This window comes from Falco biarmicus, chromosome 8 (genome assembly GCF_023638135.1).
Source record: "Falco biarmicus isolate bFalBia1 chromosome 8, bFalBia1.pri, whole genome shotgun sequence".
Lineage (NCBI taxonomy): Eukaryota > Metazoa > Chordata > Aves > Falconiformes > Falconidae > Falco > Falco biarmicus.
In genome coordinates this window covers 33,681,319-33,703,660 of record NC_079295.1, presented here as the reverse complement: position 1 = coordinate 33,703,660, position 22,342 = coordinate 33,681,319, and the positions used below count along the sequence as shown (strand labels likewise).

Sequence of the window (22,342 nt, the reverse complement as noted above, 5' to 3'; positions counted from 1 at the left end):
CTTCCCTTCAGCCAGTGGATTACCATTGTATCATAAACACGGCATTTCCATCCAAGTACAGAAGAGATACGCACTCGTACAAGCTTCTCCAGTTCTCATCCATGGCACAGGCATGCTTATCTGCACCACCTGGTGCAATAGGTGATTTAGGAGAGAAATGGGTGGTCCTTCCACCCTTCACAGGTGGGTAAAGCTTGGTCCTGTGGGTAGTGGCAGAGGGGCTCAGCCCTACATGCTTTTGCTTGTCAAGTTGAGTTTGGCTCAGGTGTGCGGTCTGGGGGCGGACAGCAGAGAGCACAGCCAGGTTACACTGAGCAAAGGGGGCAGGCGGTAGCATGAGCAGCCTGGACTGCAAATGAGGAGTAAAACAAATGAACGGAGTGCATCCTTCCAACCAGGCACCCTGGCGTGGGGGTCATGCCTGTATGAAGCAGTCTTAAGGATAATTGAAGGTTCAGGCTCTGATAAGAGGGGTAAAGACTACTCTGACATCTAGACTCTAAAACACAATTGCATGTATTGAAGTGTTACTGGAGAAAAGAGACATCTAGGACTGGGTGCGAAGAGTTTTTGATTGTATGGAAAGGCATAAAGGTTGTAAATTGAAACACCACAACTATTATTTGTTGTCTTGGATACTGGCAACAGCTGAATCAAATCCTCTTGGATTAACTACTGCAAACTGAGGAACTCATTTTGGCTTCTCATTTAGACTTTTATTGTGACAAAGCTCTTCTAACACCCAGTGTAATGAGCTGTGATAATGTCAGAATTTTAGAAATTAATAAATGTAAAAATAAGTTTAATTATGTGACTAGCTTATAAGGAACACTGTGTTAATTTTGGCATGGCTTGTGAGGTTGGTTATTTAAGAAATGAGAATGTTCTAACATTAAAGACTTTGTTAGTTATGTGCTTTTAAAATTCTGCTAAGTGACTTATCTGTAAACAAATATTTGATAATTTTGCTTGCAAAAATGGAGAAAAATTCACAGGGTTACATGTTCTTGGCAGTTTTTTTGTGGGGGGAATCCATCTGTGTGCAAATTACAGTGTGAATTCATGGTAACTGCAGCACCATTTGTCTGTATACATGTGGTCAGAGCAAAAAATCTTGTCCTTTTTCTTCATGGGGTGAAATTATGCATGCAGGTGGCAAGCACAGCACATTCACTGTGCTGTGGTACCTTTACACCCTGCCTTACCTGCAGGGTGTTTGTGTGTCTGCATCCAAAAAGAGCTATTTCTCAGAGGACTGAAAGGATACTTGGTAGCTCCTCTCAATTGTTTTCTGCCAGAGGCATCAACAAATCTTCTAGGTTCTGCTCCCTGGGGAGTGGCTATGGGTTGCTGCATAAGGTGATGTTTGTACTTTTAAAAAGTCTAAGGTGGTTTCCAAATTGCAAAAGTACCGCACTTGCGCTCGGCATTTGTTTTATTTAGAGCCTGATGTTCTCCATGGCAACTGACCAAAATCTGATCTAAGTCATTGCCTTTTAATTCAGCCTCAGTGAAACCAGGTTATTTTTAGTGATGAATTTGCCCTTCAAGTGGGCTTTTGGGTTGTGCGCAAGGGTGATGTATGGGCTTTTTTGTTGTGGGCAAGGTGAGGACTGCATGTGTCATGGCAGGATGGGTCTGCATCAGCCTGGGGGCTGGGTCACCCAGTTGTGGGGTAGGATCAAGCCTTTGGCTGAGAAGGGTGCAAGAGGGCAATTGCTGTGACACTGAATTTTTAATGAGCCTATCGATCCCCTCCTTGGAGCGAGCTTGCCTCAGCCAACTGCCAGTCTTAAGAATGGAAAAGTAACCTCGAAATACAGATGTTGCTTTGACATTTTGCAGGTAGATCAATAACCCAGCTGACTGCAGGGTTTCTCTTGTGAAAATCTGACCCTTGTTTGATGTGCTCAGCTTTCCCTTTTCAGCTGCTTGAAGATCTGTCTCTGCCTGTTGGGGTCATGTTGCCAGTCATTAAAACTAATTTCATTTATACCCTATACAGCTCAGAATTTCTCATTGGACTGTTGCAAACTGTGGAATAATGTGAGAATTTTCTTTCAGTTACATAGGGGACTGTGAGATTCACATGGACATATCGAAATTTAATCTTGGAGTGAAAGGCATACAGGTGCGTGCAGCGCTAACATTGTCTGTTCAAGGCTGTGTGTGGCAGGAGGTAACAGTGTCCCAGTGGGGAGGTCATGGCACTAACTGGGAAACCACCAGCTAGCAGGCTTGGGATGGATTGGCTTTATCTCCTTGTGTGTGGGCTGGGGAAACGATGCCTTCCGTGGAAAGCATGTAAATACCACTTTTAAGCTTCTTAGTGCAACTCTTCAACGGGGTCACTGCTAGAGCACGAGCTCATGTGGGCCAGCTTCTGCCACTGGACTTCAGAGGAGCTGCATCTTGGTAGAGAACTTCAGAAGAGCCGGTTCTGCCAGGGTGTTTGTAAACTGGTGTAGGTTAGACTAACAAGCTGTTCTTGCAATGCTGAAAGCTAATAGGGAGGTGATTCCATTGTATGGCAATCGGGATTGCAGAGAGACTCCACAAACTTAGAAAGGATTGCCTGATATCAGTAGCAATGATCTGAGGGGGAGGAGGTTATTGTTGTTATTAAATTCTAAATAAAATCACTTCAAGTAGGATTTTTAAAATTATCTCCATCATTGAGAAGCTCACATTTTTGAAATTTGTGTCCTGAGGGTACCTTCAGGCTCAGTTTTCCCTGGTTTATTCTCTTTGCAGTTGTATGGGACCTTGCGGGTGATACTGGAACCTCTTCTAACTGATGCACCTTTTATTGGAGCGGTGACCTTGTTTTTTATCCAGAAACCGGTGAGTCAGTAGTGAGCTGCACTGTGCAGTCTTGCATCTTGGTCTGTCTTCATGCGTGGATAGGTCTTCAGTGAGTGGCACAAGCTGTCTGTCACTGGTAACCCAAACTGCATAACTGCGAGTGCCTCACAGCACAGGTGTTTGAATAGCAAATTCCTGATTGTTCAGTGCTGCTCTTGAACTCTGAGATGACAGGAATGAATTTGCCCAATTCTTTTGTAGTAGTACCTGAAAATTTACTTGCTTCACTCTGAGAATGGGAGGATTTTCCAGGAGCTGTTTCCTTGCTGCAAGGCTCCTGCCAGGTGGATTTTAAATCTTCCCATTTGTAGATTTTAAATGCAGTCATCTTGGAGACCATGCTGTCATGGTCATGCTTTGAAAGCTTGCCTGTTTAAGGTCACTTGCCTAATAAAAGATGAGAAACCGTCTAGTCTTACAAGTACCAGTTATCTTATAGCACACAGCTTTGCTTGTTTGTGGGTTATGCTCTGCTTGACTTCATGGAAGTCATCCATTTTTGATCTTGAATGAGGTGGTTTTGTGTTTAGATGTAGTAGCATTATTTTAGCCCATGAAAAAAAAGCTTTTTGTTTATTGGGTGAATAGAAATACAGGCTCCAGAAGTCAGGTGGTGTTTGTAAATCTCCCTGCCTCAGGGCATAGGCCAACCCCTAAGTGAAAGGATGAGGAAACAACTTCAAAGTCTAGGCAGAGCTGTTGGATTTATTATGCTTGACCCCAGGGCATCTGCCAGTGGCCATTGCTAGAGGCTGAATGCTGTCTTTCCCTGTGCTTGCAGGATAAGTCCCAGTCATAACCTCATTTCCGGTATGGCAGGTAAAATAGATAAAGGAATTGATATCAGCTGTGGTTCTAATGTACAGATGCAGTCACTTACTAGTGCTGGTTTTGCTTGCTTTAAACAGTGGCTTTGTTTTAGAAGCATTTACTTCCCCTTTAAATTCTACATTTCTTCTGAAATAAATTTTAATGGTCCTATACATTTTTTCTCCCTGATCTTGTTGTAGCACTTGGAAATCAACTGGGCAGGCATGACCAACCTTCTGGATGTCCCAGGGATTAAGTAAGTGTCTACTTTCCTTCACTTTATTCTTTTTTAAAAAGCCTTTGGAAGTTGGGATGGGGTTCTTCAGTCATCATCAAAGCTGTTGTCAAAAGTGTTGTGTAAAAGGTGTTGTGCTGATACTCATCCCATCACACCTGACTGTGGAGTCTGCAAAACCTGAGGAGGGTGCTTTTTTACATTCTGTCAAAATTGTTTCAATCGCTTCATTGCATTTAGGGTAGAAATAGTAAATTCCAAAACCTACAATAGCCTATAAACTAAAAAACAAACCCTTCCACTTCCTGTGTGGCAGTTACTTGCAAAGGTACATGAGGTAGATCTAGGTGACGGGCAGTCTGTGCTTATATTTGTTTAGTTTAAAATGAAAAAAAAAAGGTAAGGCATCACAGAGTTGCAGTCCCTCTGACAAAGAAAACCATACCAGATTTATGAGGGGAAATGTTCTTCTCTTTCTGTGTAATCTGCTTGCTCTTTACTTCTCCAGAAAATGTAGCTCTTCCCCAGTGCCTCTTGGGTTGATCTTGTACATAAAACGTGCACAGCAACGATGAAAATCTTAGCAGTTTTCAGTACTGTAAGTTTCAAATTTTCTCCAGATTGGAGATTCACTTTGTCCTTGTTCCTCAGTGTAAGCAGAAAATATTGTTACGCAAGAACAAAATATATTTGGTTACTCAGCCTTTGCCCTTCTCCCTTTAAATGCAGACACAATGCAAATGCAGACACTTCTGTTCCTCTCTCTTCGCCTGCAGCTCATGGTTTGCAGACTCTTCGGAAGTGGATGGCCACTTCAGGTGCCAGCTTATGCATTAAAGGGCCTCTGAAGACCTTTGATGTTGAGCAAGAGGAAGCTTTCTTTTTCTCTTAATTTGAGGCCAGAGTGGCCTGTTGCCCTGAAGTTTGCCCCGAGAGCTCTGGTTTTTATCAGAGGAATTAATCTGTCCTTTTCTAACATGGTTTCCTTAATCCTTGCAGGGAGAAGGTATGTAGGTGGTCCAACCTACAGCCTCTCATATAATTAAGTGCAAATTTGGTGTCCTAAATTTTCACTCCCTGATTCTCTCACAGGGATTTGAACACAGAAACCCTTGCTGGTTCATCAGCACTGCACATGAAAGCTGGGAGCAAAACATGCCTGACCATGAACAGGCTGAAGTACAGGTTGAACAAGAGCTCTCCCTTTCAAATGAATGGGGCTTTCTTAAGAGAGTAAAGGAACTGGATGCAGTTGTCTGTCCTCACGTACAAGCTGTGTTTAGTTGTGTCTACCCTGAGACTCGACAGAAGGGACAATTCTGTGACCTTCCTGTGGGTTTTTTTTGCAGGAAAGCCAACAACAGCCTGACCAAGGGCTTTCAGGCTCCTGTTTTGACATTTGGAGTAGGAGAGGGCTTTCCTTCTGTGTGAATCCAGCCTCACCTATGCACTGTGACAATGTTGTTGCACAGTCTTACCCTGAGAAGCTGCCTTATAAGCACTAGATTTATCAAGAGGATGAAAGTCTTTCAGGCATTTGGTGATCTTGGGTTTTCCTCTGCTCACACTGAGTTGTATGTGGAAATCCTCTCATGAACCAGCTGGAGATTGCCAGATGACTGCGATAGCCATATACTTCTTGCTCAGGAGAACTAGGTCAAATTAGTTGTCCCTACCATGCAAATAGAGCAATTATAAAGAAAAGATTTTAACTGAAAAGCTAAAAATGTGTAAGTTTTAATTAGACTGGAAAGTTCCCTGAACTCAAAGCCAGACATACCCTCAGCTCAGCCTGTGTGATCTGTGTGCCAAAGGCCCACAAACCTTCAAACAAGATTTGCCGCCTTAGTGCAAAATATACCAAGATACAGAATCTTAATCTTTTGCTTGGTCTTCTATTAAAAAAAACCCTACAAAACTAACAAGCCAAACTCATTTTGTTTTGGATGTGCTGGCTTCTTCCATTTTACAGTAAGGTCTCAGCATGTGGCCAAGAGCAGACAGCACTATGCACTGGAGTCATGTTTTAAGTCTAAAACAAACTACCTCGAGGTCTTGAGTTCCCTGTGAAATGCTTTTTGGAAAGTTTCCGATTCCTTTCTCACCTTAGTCTCTGGTGTCGGCATTCCTAAGGAAACCCAGAAGGCACATGAGTTTGTATGACTTGTTTGGGTGTGTGACTGTCTCGTCATGTGGCCCAAACGCCCATTCATCATTTACCAGCTGCTAGAGCAGAATTCACATCCAGCCCTAGTAACCCTAGACTGGATCATTCCTGCATGCAAGTGGGCACTTGCACCATGTGTGCCACAAGGCAATGGCAACTACGTGCAGAGCAATAGGGAGTAAGATTGAAAGACATCTTGAGAGGCTGCCCCACGCTCGTATTCTCCTCTGAGCAGCTCGGCTGGATGCAGGTTATTGATAGGAGACAGCATAACCTTCCACAGTGATCCCCATTCACCCTCGGTGACTGATTCTGGTGTTGAACTGTCCTCTCCATTTCCTCTTATTCTAAGCTAAATGTCACAAGCATGAGTTTCTTCTGCTCCTGTGCAGTTGTACATAGACACTTTTCATGGAATCATGTAGGTTGGAAAAGACTCTTAAGATCATCGAGTCCAACCATAAACCTAACACTGCCAAGTCCACCACTAAATCCATGACCCTAAGTGCCACATCTACACATCTTTTAAATAATTCCAGGGTTGGCAACTCAGCTGCTTCCCTGGACAGCCTGTTCCAATGCTTGACAACTCTTTGAGGGAAGATAGGCAGTACCACTCGCTTTGCAGTGCCCATTTCTTTTGCTGTGCCTCATTCTTTCATGCTAACTGAAATTGTGATCGATTGTAGACATTTGGGTTGCTTTTGTTTTGCCCCTCCACCTGCAGTGTAATGTCAGACACGCTAATTCAAGACTTCATTGCTGCACGGCTGGTTCTACCAAACAGGATCACAGTGCCGCTGAAAAAGAACATGAACATTGCCCACTTGAGGTTCCCTATCCCACGCGTGAGTTGTTTTTTTCATTGAGGGTGTTAATCTACCTGAGTGCATTTGCTGCAATCTGGATGCATGCAAGCTTAGTGTCTTAGGTTCCTGCATCAGCTGTTTCAACCTGGATTGCAGGCTTTCTGTAAGTAATGTTTCAGAAATATAAAAGCAGATGTTGGATAGTTAATGACTGAAGGTGGGGGGAGGGACAGCGGGGGCGTCTTACCCTCTATACATGGCATAAAATGTCTATTTAGACATTGAGCTCATTTACCAATTTAAACCTTTAGTCTCATTTGAGAATACCACAGATCTTCAGTTAGAGAAGGTGCAATGAGCGCCACTTTAATTTTTTTTACTAATGCTGTGAAGGGGTGTAATTTATTTAGGGACCTCAAAGGGTGACATGTCTGTTACAGAAAAAAAATAAGGGGAAAACCCCCCCCAACAACAGATCTCCTAAATGTTTGACCTATTCAAATCTTCAGTCTCCTTCATCTATCAGGTACCTAATACAATCATTAATAAAGGTAAATATAAATGAATGACAAAGGGATGCTCCCCATTACAAACTTGCATCACCAAATTGTAGTTGAATGGCCACACTGCAATGAAATAAGAACCTGCCAGTGGCTGCTTAGTTACTCGTTCAGTCAGTGGGAATTGATCTTGACTCTACACTTGATTTGACTGTGGCTGTTATCCTGTGCGCATATGTATGTTTCTGATTTAAAAATAAATTGAAGAATATTTCCTACCCTATTATCTAGATAGGATTGTGTATTTGTTTAAGGTTTTGGGGTTTTTTCCTTCTAGGTAAGTGGTGGAAAAGTGTTTTAATACAGCTGTCATTGGAAATATACTGCATCACAATACACGTCTTTGCAAAACTGTCATGGTGACTACCCATGCTGCCTGAAATAACTCATTTTAGGAGGCTGCGTATTATAATTATCCAAAGATTGCATTTTCATGACCAATTTTGTATCTTATTTTATGCAGGGAATAATAAGGGTTCATCTGCTAGAAGCTGAAAACCTTGTCCAGAAAGACAGTTTCCTTGGTGCAATCAGGGGGAAGTCTGACCCGTATGCTCTTCTTCGTGTTGGCACGGTGCAGTATCGAAGCAAGACAGTTTCCCGAGATCTTAATCCCATTTGGAATGAGACATTTGAGGTACTGAATCTTTCGATCTTTCCATCTGTAGGATGCACAGCCATTTACATCCGTGTGCTTGGAGGACCTTCTCTTAGCTGACTGCACAGGAGCAGGTGGTCTACTTTGTTACTTGATTGAGGCATTTCTGTTCCTTAAACAAGTTCAACATTTACATTGCAAACCTGAAATGTCATTCAGGTTGATCCGATTTACATACGTGGGGTTTTGGAGGAGGTGCAAAGCACTGATTTAAATATCAGTCAGTTCAGCAGTCTGTGCAGCTGTAGCCTGCTCTAGCATTGATTCTTCTCTGCTTATTAGGGATACCAGTTTGAGGGGTTTAACTTTGTAGTTCAAACCCAAACAAACTGGTTTTGAAATATTTTCACCTATAATCAATGGTATTAGTTACACAATTAGCCATGAAACAGTAGGGAATGCCCTTAATGTCTTGTACAGCTGTGAAGTGTCATGTTCTTGTCTACAGCTGGAGTCTATATAAACCTATGTGAATGCTTTTTATTTTTAATAAATACATCTTTCTTCTCCAGTTTGTTGTTCATGAAGTGCCTGGTCAGGACTTAGAAGTGGACTTGTATGATGAAGATCCAGATAAAGATGACTTTATGGGCAGGTAAGTTAGCATGACCCTTGCTCAGGGTCCAGTAACCTCTACAACAGGACACCCAGATTATTCATACCAGAAATTTAATATTGAAGGAAGCTATTCCCTTTGTCTAGATGTTGATACCAAGTTATTAGTTCCTAGTGCAACTAACTTTGAACAAAATAGAGAATGGTCAGAGAGTCCTGTAGGGAATCATATGACTCCATTAGAAATGAGAGTTGAGATTTACTTCAGATTTTATTTTAGTTTTGGAAGTATTTCAAGGGGGAGACTTCAGAAGGGTAAGTGCGTTCCAGTGCGCACACAGACAGGTAGTGTGGAGTTGCTATTTGGAACAGATTTGAGCATGTGCTTTCTTGGTGGTGGTTTCTTCTCTCCCCAACAGCAGTATGCTGTATGCCTAAGCATATGCTGACATGCTTGCTTTTTGTCTTTCAGCTTGCTTATAAGCCTAGTGGATGTAATGAATGACAAAATTGTTGATGAGGTAAAGATCACAACTTATTTCTGAATATGGTTGGTGGTGTATGCTTACGTGTACTTATTTGTGCTCTCCCTCTGCTATTACGTTGGTTTTGTGTGTTTAAAGCTTCCTTGCACACTTGCACTGTAGTATTTTCACAAAAAGAAAATACCTTTGCTCAGAAAACTTAAAGTAGCCATTACAATGCTTATTGCAATCAAGCCGACAACTTCAGACAGCTCTGAGGTGATGCTGAGCCAGCAGTGAGGTATCTGCTGTTATTACTGTGTGTCCTGTATGTACCAAATGTTTTTGTACAAGGCTACAGATGAAGTTTGGTGAAGCAGTCTGCTGAGGAAAGAAATGATCCGATCTTACTGTGGTTCACCCTGCAACCCAGCACTCTGTAAACAATGCCAGGGTGCCTGTCCTGTGCTGCTGCTGGCTGGAAATACCCATATGCTTTGTATGTGTGTGGGTATCTTCTGTTTTTTCTGACTTGTGTTTCTAAGTAGATAGACATGCTACAATCTAAGTGTCAAAAATGCAAGCTCTAAGGCACTCAAAGTACAATTCTTATTGTCAGTTGTACGTGAGTCTCAGACTGCAACAGATCTATAAAAATTACTCTGCCTTACAGGTCTCAAGTTACTCTTTATTGTCTCCATTTAGTGGTTTCCCTTAAGTAAGACAACAAGTGGACACTTGCATCTAAAACTGGAGTGGCTTTCACTAGTAAATGACCAAGAAAAGCTACATGAGGTGGGTATATTTGCTTAAAAGATTCAGATACTCTGATACCTGTCCAGTGATCAACAAACGAGTGTGTAAAATTAGGAACCCCAGGCAAACTCGTGGGAGTTTTGTTTTTTGTCTGATGTCAAAAGTTTGGATGTGATTTCCATCTCCCCACCCCTCCTGAAGAGGAAGGGCATTTCCTTGCCCCAGGTCCCTTGGTAATTCAGGAGTAACTCAAATCTGGCAGCTATTTTTGCTTGAATTAGCAAAGCTTTGTTTGACTGACTGCAAAGTGGCCTCTCACAGATCCCTTTTTTGATAATTTTTCCCTTCCCTCTTCATCTAGAATCTGTGTAGGACCTTTGTCTATAACCTGTACTAGTCATAGACTGATACCTAGCACTGGTGCTTTGTAGGGCCGTGGTTCCAAATGGTGTCCTACTTGTCCAGCAGAATTGCTTGGATAAAGCCCATCTCCCAAGGATGCTGTTTCTTATAATCAAGCAAAAGCATTTGAGTTCTGCTGCAGTGAATAAAATTTGTTGCCAGGCTTTTTTCTGCTGACACTGAATTACTGATGATGTTGTTATATGGCTGAGCATGTTTTTAGGTGTCTTGCTGCACTGGGGAATCCAACCAGTTCTGCACTAGAGAGACTGAAGAGCATTAAGGCCAGTAAATTGAAAACACTTACGCCTCTTCTTACTGGTCTAAGTGCTTAAAACTGTCATGCTGTATTGGCTGGTGCTCCTCAAATTGCGAGTTTTTAGGAGAAAGGTGAAGAGCTGCTTAGCTTTCAGAAACTGTCCTTTGAATCTGTGTTGTGCTTTACACTGCTGTTGATGGGTGATCAAGCCTACCTTGTGTTTTGTTTTATCTTTCTGGCCTTGACAGGATAGGAAGGGTCTGTCTACAGCTATTCTGATAGTCTACTTGGACAGTGCCTTCAACCTTCCAGTAAGTACAAACCACATGCAGGTAGCCTTCACTCCTTTTTCTTAAAGCCCACAAACTAATTGTTTTGAAATACTCTGTTTACTAATTCAGAAAAACCACTTTGAGTATTCGAATGGCGAATGTGGAGCGAAGAAGATCAAAAATAACAAGTACCTCAAGGTAAAATTTGAATTCTTCTCCCATACTTGCAAAGTAACATTCTGCATTATGCAGTATCATAGCAACTGAAGCTAGCTGTGGGTAAAAAAAAACCCTCCCCAGCATAAGAATCTAAGTGACCAGGGGTTCAAATTAGTGACTGAAAGCCCATGCCCTGCCCCAGTGAAAGAGGTCCAAGGGGGAAATACTTGATTGTGTCAGGAGTTGTATTTATTTTTATTTTATGCTTTGGACAGAGAGACTCCAGACATCAGACCTAGTCATGTTATCCTTTCTGCTGCTGCAGGGGTTCTTCCCATACTGAGCTGTTCCAGCTTGACCTCCCGCATTGGGATGGGAGGAATATGCTTGTTCATGGTAACCTTGTCAGTTGGAGACCTCACTGCCGGATTCCATCCTTCCTCAGCTTTAGAGGGATTCGGAAGCCACTCTGTTGTTCATGCCTCCTCTCTCTTTGCTTCTGTTTACTTTTTCCTCCAAATACTGCATTTTAATTGTGATGTAAATGGTGGGTATAGGGAAGAATGTCTTTCTCTCTTTTTTCCTGAGCAAGCTACATACAACCACAGCTCTGAGCAATGGATAAAGCTTCCCATTCTCTGTGACCAGCTCCCCTCCTAAATACAATCTTTACAATTTAGATGAGTTACCAGCACTGATACACATTACATTCGATACTCTTTAATTCTGGACTTCACTGTATCCACTTTGTATACAGTGTTATGCCCAGACCAGATCTGTTGCAGCACAATCAAACTAGTAGGCTGCGACAAGGCTTTACCGTTGGTCAGGTTCTACTGTCTGTGCTGTATCTCCTTCCTCCAGAGGTCAGACCACACTGCTCCTCCTCTATCTAACCCCAATCCCCCCCTCTCTGCCATCCTCAGGGCTATTTAACCGCTTAGCGGAACGAGCTACACCTGCACATCATCCGTGTCAACCAACCCACTGCCCTGGGGCAAGGCCACAGCTGCATGTTATCCATGCTGATCAACACACTGCCTGCATTCCTCTACACAGATCCTCAGCCTTAGCTTCTATAGCATTAGTGTGGAGAAGCACAGTATTACTGCTTCTGGAAAGGAATTGTTTCTTGGTGCCAATGACTCGCTTCTGGCTGCTTTACAGTGAGTCCTGAGCCTCAGAAACCAATTCTGAGAGTCCTGTTTCATTTAGGAATGATGAAGACATCCCACTGAGCCTTCAGCTCTCTTCTCTGTTACCTCCCAGCTTTTGACAAATTTTTAACTGCTCACCTGTTGTAACCTAAATACATAAAACTGGCTTAAATGTGTACTCTCAGTGGTAGAGGGTAAGACTGTGCTGTGTTATGATGGGAATCTTTCCTGTGTACTGCACTCTTCAGATGTCCCACATCTGAAAACTAGTGTCAGTTTTCCAGCAACTTCTTTCAAATAAGAGCAGTGGTTTGATATTGCTTCTTGTAAGCTATAAATGTCTCTTCTTTTTATCTTTTTTTTTCTGCTTTCTTTTTCTTCCTTGTGTTAAATGACAGAAGATGGAACGAGAACCTTCCTCCTTTGTCCTGCTCACAGTAGGAAACAAGACTCAGAAAAGCAAGGTGAGGCTGTTTGACTCTTGTGCTTTCCTCAAATACTTTCTATTTCATGGGTGATTATCTCCAGGTAGCCCCTAGGAAGGGTAGGACTAGTGAAGGTGATATGTAGAGCTGTAGTTACAGTGATAGCGGCAGAGGCTGGGAGGTGAGGGTCAAACAGCACGCTGGAAGCACTGTGTCACTGAGTTGTGCTTGATTAGTGGGTGTGTGATCAGCTACTGTACAGATGTGTAGTTTTGTGCTCATGGCCACAAGGTCATGTTGGTCAAGATACTTTAGTTTTACAGGGATTGAAGAGGAAAAAATGATAGGTCTGCAATCTGGCTTGTGCTTTCTCAGGGCAGGGTGTCATTTGCATCAAACTGGCATTTGTTCCCTCATCAAATTCTCCTGGCTCCTGTGTTTCACAGTTTTACTGGATTTTTTTATTTTATTGTTTAAACTCGGACAAGATGTATCTGGTTCTTCTCCACTTTACTTTCAGTTCCTTTTGCATTATTTAGTATTTAATTTTGCCTGATGAGTATGAGCAACAGCTGACTTCTGCCTGCCCAGTAGCTGCTGTGTTTATTGCCCTGTGGCTGGATGCTGATGAGGGTGGCCCTGTGTTCTTTTGGACATCCAATAAACAGGAATTAATCCTGTTGGTTATATGCAGGCATACAGGTCTGGCCCCTGTTTTCCCTTGTTTCTTCCACCTGCTCCATCCAGAAATCGGGTTCTGCTTGCCTTTTTACCTTTTTTGGCTTTCCCTTTTCCCCACCACATCACCTGCCTCTCCCGAGCTAGGTCAGACTTCCAGCTTTCCCCTGCTCCTTTCCCCTTGCTGCCAGCACTCATGACCTGGTGGAAGCAGCTGGTTTACGGAGCAGCCTCAGCCACAGCCCCTGTGGGTGCTTTCCATGCTCTTTCATCCTTGAAGTGGATGGCACTGAAGCTGTGCCATCCTACTCTTCTTGTGAGCTCTGCACTCCTCAAACGGCCCCTCTAGCTTTCCTGCCAGCTTGCTGTGGCTTTGGGAGCTGGCTCTGGGTGCCTGCAGGCTGGAAGCAGCACCCTGGCTTTCCCTGGGTGGAGAGGTGGGAAGGAAGGAGTGGTGGCTTGCTGCAGGTGAGGCTGGCTGCTGGTCCAGGCAGCCCTGGCTGGGGCCAGCTGCAGCTCACCAGACTTGTTCTTCAGGGCATTTCCACGCCCTGAAGAACTCATTCTGGTTTGGTGGTAGACTTCACTTCCACACGCTTCTGACCTGGAAAATTCCCACTCTCCATACAGCTGGGGTGTAGCATCACTGAATAAAACAAGAGGGTCACCGTGACCCTCTCTGGTGATCAGAGTGATGGTATTCTTTGCTGCTTACAGAATAAGACAACATGTATGCTACAATCTTCTTGTTGCAGACCTGCAATTTCAGCAAAGATCCCACGTGGGGCCAGGCTTTCACCTTCTTTGTCCACAGTGCTCATTCCGAGTCGCTCCACGTTGAGGTGAGAGAAGAGCTTTCCTTTGAAAACCAAGTGCATATTTGTAGAAAGAAGCCTTTTTTATGGCAGATGTGATCTCAGTGCTGGTTGTTTCTGTGTGCTTGTGCTGGGGCCCTCCTATTGAAACGGTGGAAGAAGTACCTGCTGTTGCACAGGCAATTCTCTGTTAGGTGATGCTGGTATCTGCCTTTGCTCTAGAATCATGTAACACGTAATATCTTAGTTCAAAACATGGGATGTTTCTGGCTGCAAAGTGCAAAGGAGGTATATACAGGTCTGTGTGTAGTAAAGCCGTGAGTATTTTGCTGTCAGAAATAGCAGCCTTCGTAATTCTCAACCTGAGTCCTCTCTCTTCACTTTGGTATTTTGGCTCGTTAAGAAATCCTGTATCTCACAAGCATGTGTTGCAGTCACAGCCAGCTCACTCGGCTACAGAAACGGATTTGAACTCGGAAAGTGTTTTGAGGTTAAATAGGCTAAACAAACTATTACCTAAAAAGCTTGTAAAAGTTTAGACCAGTTGACATCCCAGCAGCCTGGGATGTTTTCCCCAGAGCAAGTGAGGAAAGTGAATACTAGGACCCAGTTTTTCTGCTAAGGCAGTTCAGCAGTTCCATCTCTGCATAGTTTGGCATGGGATTTTTACTCCAGACATACTGATTATTATACTCCTGAAATATTGGCAAAACCGACTTGGAAGTAACCATATTGATGGTATGTCCTGAAGTAAATAAGCTAATTGTAGTCTCTGCTTGAAATACCTTCTTGCTTTGCTGTTCCTGGTGGTACGCTTTCCAGTCTGCCATCTAATAATTTTTTCTTTGTTTTTTTCCCCCACCCTAGATAAAAGACAAGGATCGGGATAGTGCCCTGGGAACTTCAGTAGTATGTCTCTCCCACTTGCTTAAGGACCCAAACATGACTCTGGATCAGAGATTTCAGCTGGACCATTCCAGTTCAGGCAGCTTCATTAAGATGAAACTTGTGTTGCGGGTAAGGTGTGCTTTGCCATATTCACTTGGCTTCCGCAGTGCCATCTTGGAGTGGCAGTTAGACAGAACTAACATGGAAGTTAGAATTTCCATCCAGTTCTAGCCAGGTGTAAGATGGGTGTGGAGAAATGTGACTTTGCTTCACAGATTAGTAGAAAGTAGAAGTGTGACAAGGTCTTTTAAGTGCAATTAAGAGTGTGTGGTGGAGCTGAGAGGTATCCCTGAGGCTTCCTAAAACTTGGTGCTGTGCCATTGCTCAAAATCTTCTCGTGACAATAGAGAGTTGGACTGGGAAAATCTAAGCTGGGGAAATCGAAGCTGCTAAACAGTAAGAGAGACTGATGCTTAGGAATTGTTTTCTCAGTGTGCTCTGGATCAGTGTTTAGGTGCTGTTAAATACATCCACCACAGTAGGACAAGAGAAGAGAAAAGCACAGCTAATCCCGTAGGCCTCTTTCACCTGCAATAGCAGATTCCTGCTGTCACAGGGTTGTGGTGAAATTTCATCCTAGATGGTAATGTTGGCATTAACCCCGGTGCTTTGGGAGCAGCACTCATTTCTCTCCCTTGTGATTTTTAGGCCTTGAATGCTGAAGAACCCGATTCACAGAGGGTTAAGGCTGGTGTTAGTGCCTTGAAGCAAGGTCCTGTGCATGTCGTGGAGAAGGGTGGAAACCAGCAAAAGTTTGTCTCCCCACCAAACCCAGAAGTCTCAAAAGTACCTCCTGTGAGCAAAGACTCTGAAGCAGTTGAATCCCTGCTGAAAAAGGACAGCAGAGAAGACCTGGACACAAATGACAGTTCAGCAGCACCTGTACCAAGTGAAACTGTTGCTGGCCTTAACGAGGCAGAGCATGAGCAGAATGCAGACTGTCCCCCGCCGTCAGCATTGCACACCAGGGCAGCGGTAGTGCCCACTCTGCCAGCCGTACAGGAGCTGAGGCTTGCACCCAGTGTTACTTCGCTGGGCTCTCTGCCTTCTTCGTGCTTTGAACTAAGTAGCAGCAACCTGGACCTTCATAAGTAGGTGTTCTTCCAGCTGAATTGTTCTTCTCTTGGGCACGTTTAGGTTTTATAGATTGCCGTTGCATACTGTTGAATTCAAGACTAAGTCATTTGGAGTCTTGGGTCTCAAATCATCTTACAACTAATTGACCTAATTATTCTAATCAACAGCGACAGTCAATATCCTGGGTCCCATAACACTCCTGGTTTTAGCAGGATATTGGAAGTCTGAATATCTCATTTCTATAAAAACATAAAATCTTGATAGAAATATCTGGCTGCTTAAAGTTTTGGATACTGTATTTTATGCAACAAATTTTAAGACTTACAATGCTGTGAACAAAGTTTTTGTGGATAGGTGGGCTCGTGTGTGTGTTGGTCCCACAGTGCTAAGTGTGAGGCTGCAAGGCAGTCTGCTCTGTTGAGGAGGACAGAGCGCCAAATTTGTCTCTCCTGGGGTGCAAAATGGAGCTATTGGAATCCTTAATGAACTGAAGTAGCAAAGAAGATCCACCTCAATTAAGAGCATCAGAGCAGTTATAAACCTGAACATCAAATGCAGCTCCAGCTGTGTTCCATCTAGCACCTCTGGACTGGCAAATTCTCTATCTCTGAACAGGGCCTCCTTCATAAGCCGTTTTTAAGCGACGTTTTGGATTTGAAACCACTTGAAAAGCATGCAGAATGGAATATAAGAAAGGTCCCATTTTGCATATACAGACATCCTTAAGGAGCTGCATAACATGCTAATGTGTGCTTTGCTGCTCCATCTACAGCAAGGCAAGTAGGTGCTTTGTTTGGCAGTTTGTACTGCGGGACTGAAAGCTGTCCTGTGCTCCCTGTACGGAGGGCGGTAGGCAGTGCTGGCACTGACCTGAGCAGGTATCTGGGGAGCCTCTGCGGTCCAGCTGCTTTCTGGATAGCAAGCCTTAGGGTGCCAGAAAGAACAGTGCCCTGAAAGTTGCTTTGAGTTGAAAATGCATCACCAACTTCTGAAGCTGGTGTCCTGTTGCATGCTGCTAGGTCTGTGCGTGTGGTCTGTTAAAACCGTAGCTGTATTTAAAAGCTTTGGCTGTGCAACTGTCTTACAGCGGGACTGAAATGTCTCTGGGAGAGATTCAGCTCACGGTGCGGTATGCTTCTGTACGGCAAAGCCTCGTCGTGCTGGTGAACGGCTGCAGGTAATGCTGACGATGGCTTGCATGTATCTGTGAAGGGAAGGGGAAGAGCTCTCCGAGCCTGTGTCAGACACGCAGCAAAGCCGGAGCGTAAGCTGCCCGTTGAGGTGCCTTAGCCCTGGCTGGCTTCAGCCTGTGCAGCCTTGCTAAGCCCAGCTCTGGTCAGGCCCGTAGCGGGTCTGTGAGAGCAGCCAGCGAGCAGCGCTCCATGCAGTAGAGATACTTTAACGTTCATCCGCCCAAAACTTCCTCTGAACAGCATTGACAACCGATGCCTGTCTTGGGATGTCATGACGGGCATCATGACAAGGATTGATACCTATGACTGAATTTGTAAATGTTAATGTAGGAACCCCAATAAGTGGCCACACACTCATCAGTGAAAATTGTGTTTAATTTCACATTCTTAAAGTTTTATTTGCTTATGTTCCAACTCCCAAGATAAATGTTTTTGGCCCATGAAGGGTTGGCCTGATTTGAAGAGAGAAGGTATTAAAGCACGCAGCGGGAGAACCTGCCTTGCTTGTCAACACTGCTTCTTTTACAGAAACTTAGTACCCTCTTCCAATCGTGGAGTAGATCCATACGTTCGTATATACCTGCTTCCAGATAGAAGATGGGCAAGCAGGAAGAAGACTTCTGTTAAGAAAAAAACTCTGAACCCCCAATATGACGAGAAGTAAGAAAATGTTAATTATGTAATTATTGCTGCCAAAACAGTTATGATCCCTATACAACGAAAGGGCTTACGTAAGGTATGCATGCTCCCGTTGCTCGGAAGGTTTGTCTCGTGAAAAAAATTGTCTTCTGAAAAAAAATGGCACTTCAGCTCTGATGTGGGAGTCCTTGGGGCAGGCCTGGCTCTGCTGTGGTGGTGTCTGTCCCTTGAAAGAGGGCACAGCTTCCTCTGCCCCCTTCCCTGATCCTAGCAGATGGGGCTCCGCTTGCTGCTTTGCACAGACATTCCCCTTCCCGTGTCAAACCCCCTGTTGTTGCGGAGGCAATCTTTCCATTTGGGTACCTCACAACGCCTCCTTCTCTGTCCATACTTCTTTGCCTGGTGCTTATTCTGACAGCTTGCCAAAAGTCAAAGTAGTAGTAGGCAGCCGTTTGAGGCTGGACCAGTCTTTGGACAGACGGGTGGATGTTGTCATGAAGACCTGGTGGGAGCAGGGTAGAATGCTTCCCCCTTTTTGCTGACAGTGTCATGTCCACAGCTCTGCCTCTGAAATGGAAAGTGTTTTGTATAAACCCAAACACAGTAATGCTCAGACACAGAGCTCTTTTGAGAGGTGGTTTTAATCCCATATTTAAAGACAGATGCACATGTGAAAATACATGAATATTGGGTGGCCTTGGGTGGCTCACTTTTTTCCTGTGTTGGGTCCTTTCTGTATGTCAGTATAGGTCAGAAATGGAGAAAAGATTTTTAAACTATTTCATCTTAACACTCAAAACACTACAGTTGTGGATTTTGCTTCTGCCTACTCTCCTGTAACTGCTGATGAATTGCCAGCACAGCTGTTGGGAACAGCATCTTTTTCCTTGTCACAGTATTGGTGCATCCCATACATCCTCAATTAAGTGTAATAGGTTGAGCAATACTTTGCTCCAAAACACATTACCTGTTTTACAGCTCTGACTTGAGAAAAAGCTATTCAGGTGGGCAGAACTGAAGTGATTTAGGGTGGACAAAACTCACTTGACATTAGATGATGTGTGCCAGAGGCGTGAGTCAGAGCCATTAAGAATTTAATTGCCACAGGTTCCAACCTTTGTGTTCTCTTAATGTGGTGTAAGCTTACTTTGGAAACTTGGCGGGTTGGCTCAGCTATTTCCTCTGAGTAATAAGGGTTGCATGGAAAATATGCTGATCTTCCGCGGAGGGGGAAAATGATGGTAAATAGCTTTTCATCAAGGATGCATGTTTTCCTCCTTGCCCCTGGCACAGCGAACAGCCTGAACAGATGTCGCAGTCTTTGATGAGGCCAAGAAGAGATTTCTTACCATGTGAATCCAATGTAACTACAGAATTGCCTTTTCTGTCTCTTCCTTCTCTGTTAGACATTCTGGCTGCTGGTGCTGTATTCTGTCCCTGCATTCTGGCCACTGACGCTTATAGCATTTTAATTTTTTTCTTTGGTGTCTCTTGTCAAAACTTTTAGGTTTGAATTTTTTGAATCTTTGGAAGATGTCAAGAAAAGGACACTGGACATTGCCGTGAAAAACAACAGGCCGTTCATTTCACAGGAGAGGAAGGAGCTGGGGAAAGTAAGTTTAAAGAAGCTACGTTACCGATTTAATAGAGCTGCGCTGTCGGAGCGATTCCTGTAATCCTGAAATGCGGTTCTAGTAACTAAATCTCAGTAACAGGACTAGCAATCTGGAAACAACTTTTTCTGCCAGATTTTCATCTGAAATCAGGCTGTATCCATGTGGAAGCTTGTGTGGTCTCACGTGATGTGTGCTACGCCCCTTCATTTCAGAAGGGCGCTTCTGAAATGAAAAAAATGTTTCCTTGGAATCCACCGCTGCCCATTTGGGGAGCGGCTCCGATAGTGCAAACTCAAAGCTGAGAAAAACGTGGGATTAAACCCCAGAATTTGCCAACAGTGTTTTAAGCTTTGGTTCTGTGAAAAGTACGGTGGAAGTGCTGCTTCAGTGACAGATAAGCTTCCAAGTAGTGCTACTAGGCAGCCGAGCTGCAGTGCTGAGGCTGGGTACCGCCCGTGTCCCATGTGCAGGAGCGCAGGAAGCTTGTTTTCCCTTGAGCCTGAGCTGCCGCCCTAGAACTTGAAAGCAGGTCTGCCTTGGGAGGGGAGCTGGCTCATTAGCTCATATACTTGTACGCTGAATAATACACGAAGAAATAAAATGTGCTTTTTAAAGGTGCGGATCGACTTGTCACAGGAGGACTTAATAAAAGGTTTTGCACAGTGGTAAGTTTTCACCTCGGTACTTTCAAACCCTGCCGGTTGTTTTGCTGGGAGTTTGTGGGGCTGCCGGAGGGCTGGAAATGGGCTGTGCGTGCTGGTGAGTGAGAAAGTATTCGACCTGCAAATGCAGGGCTACCTTGAAGTAATCTGGTAGTTTTATCTAAGTTGTATCTTAATCCGGTTGCTAGTGCAATACCTGCCCTGTGCAACATTTTAATAAGAGGCCTATACGTCAGTTACAGTCTTCAGCATATTTAAAGTTACCGTGAAAGCCACCGGGACACATAAAAGAATTATGTTTATTAAAGTAATCTCGCAACAAATTTTAACCTGGATAATGAACTCAACTAAATTAATATGATCGGCAATATATATATATGATAAAACTTTAATTACAAAGCAGTTGTAGAAACTATTATTATAAGCCACTTACAGTTTTGCTTGTATTTTCGCTGTGGTTCAGAGTTACACCTTAAGCATTGGTCGGAGGCAAAGATTAAGAACCAGGGTGGTTTTTTCTCCTCCCCTTCTATGTTTGTAGTTAATGGCAGTAGTTCTTCCCTGTTTCTCCTTCAATGGAGCCTCAGGAATGCAGGGTGGGTAGTCCAGGAGCTTGCCAGCTGCACAGGCAGGGGGCCAGCGCTGGCCAGCAGGGTAGGAAAACCGGGCTCCCCAGCCCAGCCTGCACGGGTGTCTTGCGTCAGCGTGTGGCACTGGCAGGAGCAGGAGAAAAATGACGCATCCAAAGGTCCTGGTAAAGAGCTGAAGTTTGAGGCCATCTCTGAGGCCTCCTTTGTCACGCTGCCTGTGGAGGAGCACAAGCGGTACAGCCCAAGTTCTGTCTGTTGTGCCAGTTAAAACTTTAAAGAAAGTCTTAAACTACTATAATCATTAATTGTATCTGTCTTGCAGGTATGAGCTGACAAGGAGTAGGCGCAAGAAAATTTGATTTCTTCTCATGTACATAAGTTGCTAATTTTTCAACTTTGTATGAATGTACATATCTCTTGTAATTAATGTGTTTTGAACAGTCCCTGCACATTTGAAGCAGTCTCCAGCTCAGGACATATAAACTTCATAATCATCATCCTCAGAGATTAGTTCTCACTGAAGTAAAAAAATAAACAAAAACCCCACATTGGGAATAATTTGTCCCTAAACAGTGTCCTTTATTTTTGCTGTTGCTGGCATATCTCCCCCAAAGAACCCTTAAGTATGAATACTCTCTTAAGGAAGTGGTATACCTGGAAATATTCTAGACTGTCAGGTAAGCGTCACTTCTCTGTGGGGCAGTCTCATTTCCCCAGGATCCTATTCACATTGTTTTTGACATGGAAGCATTACTCTTTCAAAAAAGTACAAGTTTTTAAACAGCATTCTTCATCTGTAGGGCTACAGCAGCCCCTGAAAGAAACTGTTTAAGACTCTTAATAGCAATTGCTTTTTAAGAAACTAAGTATTGATATCTTAGCAGATCATGGCTGCAGGTATGTATATAATTAGTTTACTATGATGTCATTAAGGTTTTGGCTTGTGATGCCTTACCATGTTTTGTTCTTTGTTACACTACATTTCAAAATCTTGTGAACTTTGATAGTAAAGCATTCCACCTGCGGAACAGCAGAGTTTTGTAAACTAAGCTTTATTAATAATCAGAGCAAAATATACGAAAATATTTTTGGAAGCTTGGTGCACTTGTTTCTGTACAATAAACTTCTGTCTTGCATAAGAAACTTGATCTATGCCTTTCTAAAACTGACTTTTGAAATGTGACCATAATAATTTTAACTCAGTGCTAGGCCGAAACCCATAAGCCACCACCTGAAACAAGCTTAAACTGTTTTAGGCCTAAATTAGTGTAATCTAGTCTGCGTCAGTCCATAACCAGAAAAAATACTTGCCGAGCATCCCAGACTGATCTGAAACTGTAAACATTTTAAAACAGGCTCTCCAGAAGACCAAGATAGGCAAATGATAGGAGTGTTACGGCTAAGGCAGTGAGAGCAGCACCTTTATCTCATACTTACTGCGTCAGAAACATTCAAAATGCTTAGTAGTTACACTATGTCTGGCTTTGTGTGGGGTTCAGTTTCTTAGACTGATACAGAGTGTATTGGTTCTCTCCCTGGGATTGAGCAGACCAGTTGACAGCAGTTATAGT

The 22,342-nt window shown here is 43.6% G+C and overlaps 1 protein-coding gene across 1 annotated transcript in view; it reads left to right on the top strand.

Moving 5' to 3' along the window:
- Positions 1 to 21,914, top strand: part of ESYT3 (extended synaptotagmin 3) — a 34,315-nt gene extending 12,401 nt beyond the window's left edge. The window contains exons 5-23 of the mRNA XM_056348864.1: positions 2,065 to 2,131; positions 2,755 to 2,844; positions 3,876 to 3,931; positions 6,805 to 6,925; positions 7,910 to 8,083; positions 8,617 to 8,699; positions 9,132 to 9,180; positions 9,829 to 9,918; positions 10,789 to 10,851; positions 10,942 to 11,010; positions 12,527 to 12,592; positions 13,987 to 14,073; positions 14,914 to 15,063; positions 15,643 to 16,085; positions 17,159 to 17,248; positions 17,793 to 17,924; positions 19,411 to 19,516; positions 20,135 to 20,184; positions 21,094 to 21,914. Of these exons, the coding sequence (XP_056204839.1) occupies positions 2,065 to 2,131; positions 2,755 to 2,844; positions 3,876 to 3,931; positions 6,805 to 6,925; positions 7,910 to 8,083; positions 8,617 to 8,699; positions 9,132 to 9,180; positions 9,829 to 9,918; positions 10,789 to 10,851; positions 10,942 to 11,010; positions 12,527 to 12,592; positions 13,987 to 14,073; positions 14,914 to 15,063; positions 15,643 to 16,085; positions 17,159 to 17,248; positions 17,793 to 17,924; positions 19,411 to 19,516; positions 20,135 to 20,184; positions 21,094 to 21,130 (2,023 nt within the window). The 3' untranslated portion in view covers positions 21,131 to 21,914. The remainder of the gene's footprint in view (positions 1 to 2,064; positions 2,132 to 2,754; positions 2,845 to 3,875; positions 3,932 to 6,804; positions 6,926 to 7,909; positions 8,084 to 8,616; positions 8,700 to 9,131; positions 9,181 to 9,828; positions 9,919 to 10,788; positions 10,852 to 10,941; positions 11,011 to 12,526; positions 12,593 to 13,986; positions 14,074 to 14,913; positions 15,064 to 15,642; positions 16,086 to 17,158; positions 17,249 to 17,792; positions 17,925 to 19,410; positions 19,517 to 20,134; positions 20,185 to 21,093) is intronic.
- Positions 21,915 to 22,342: the final 428 nt, after the last annotated feature.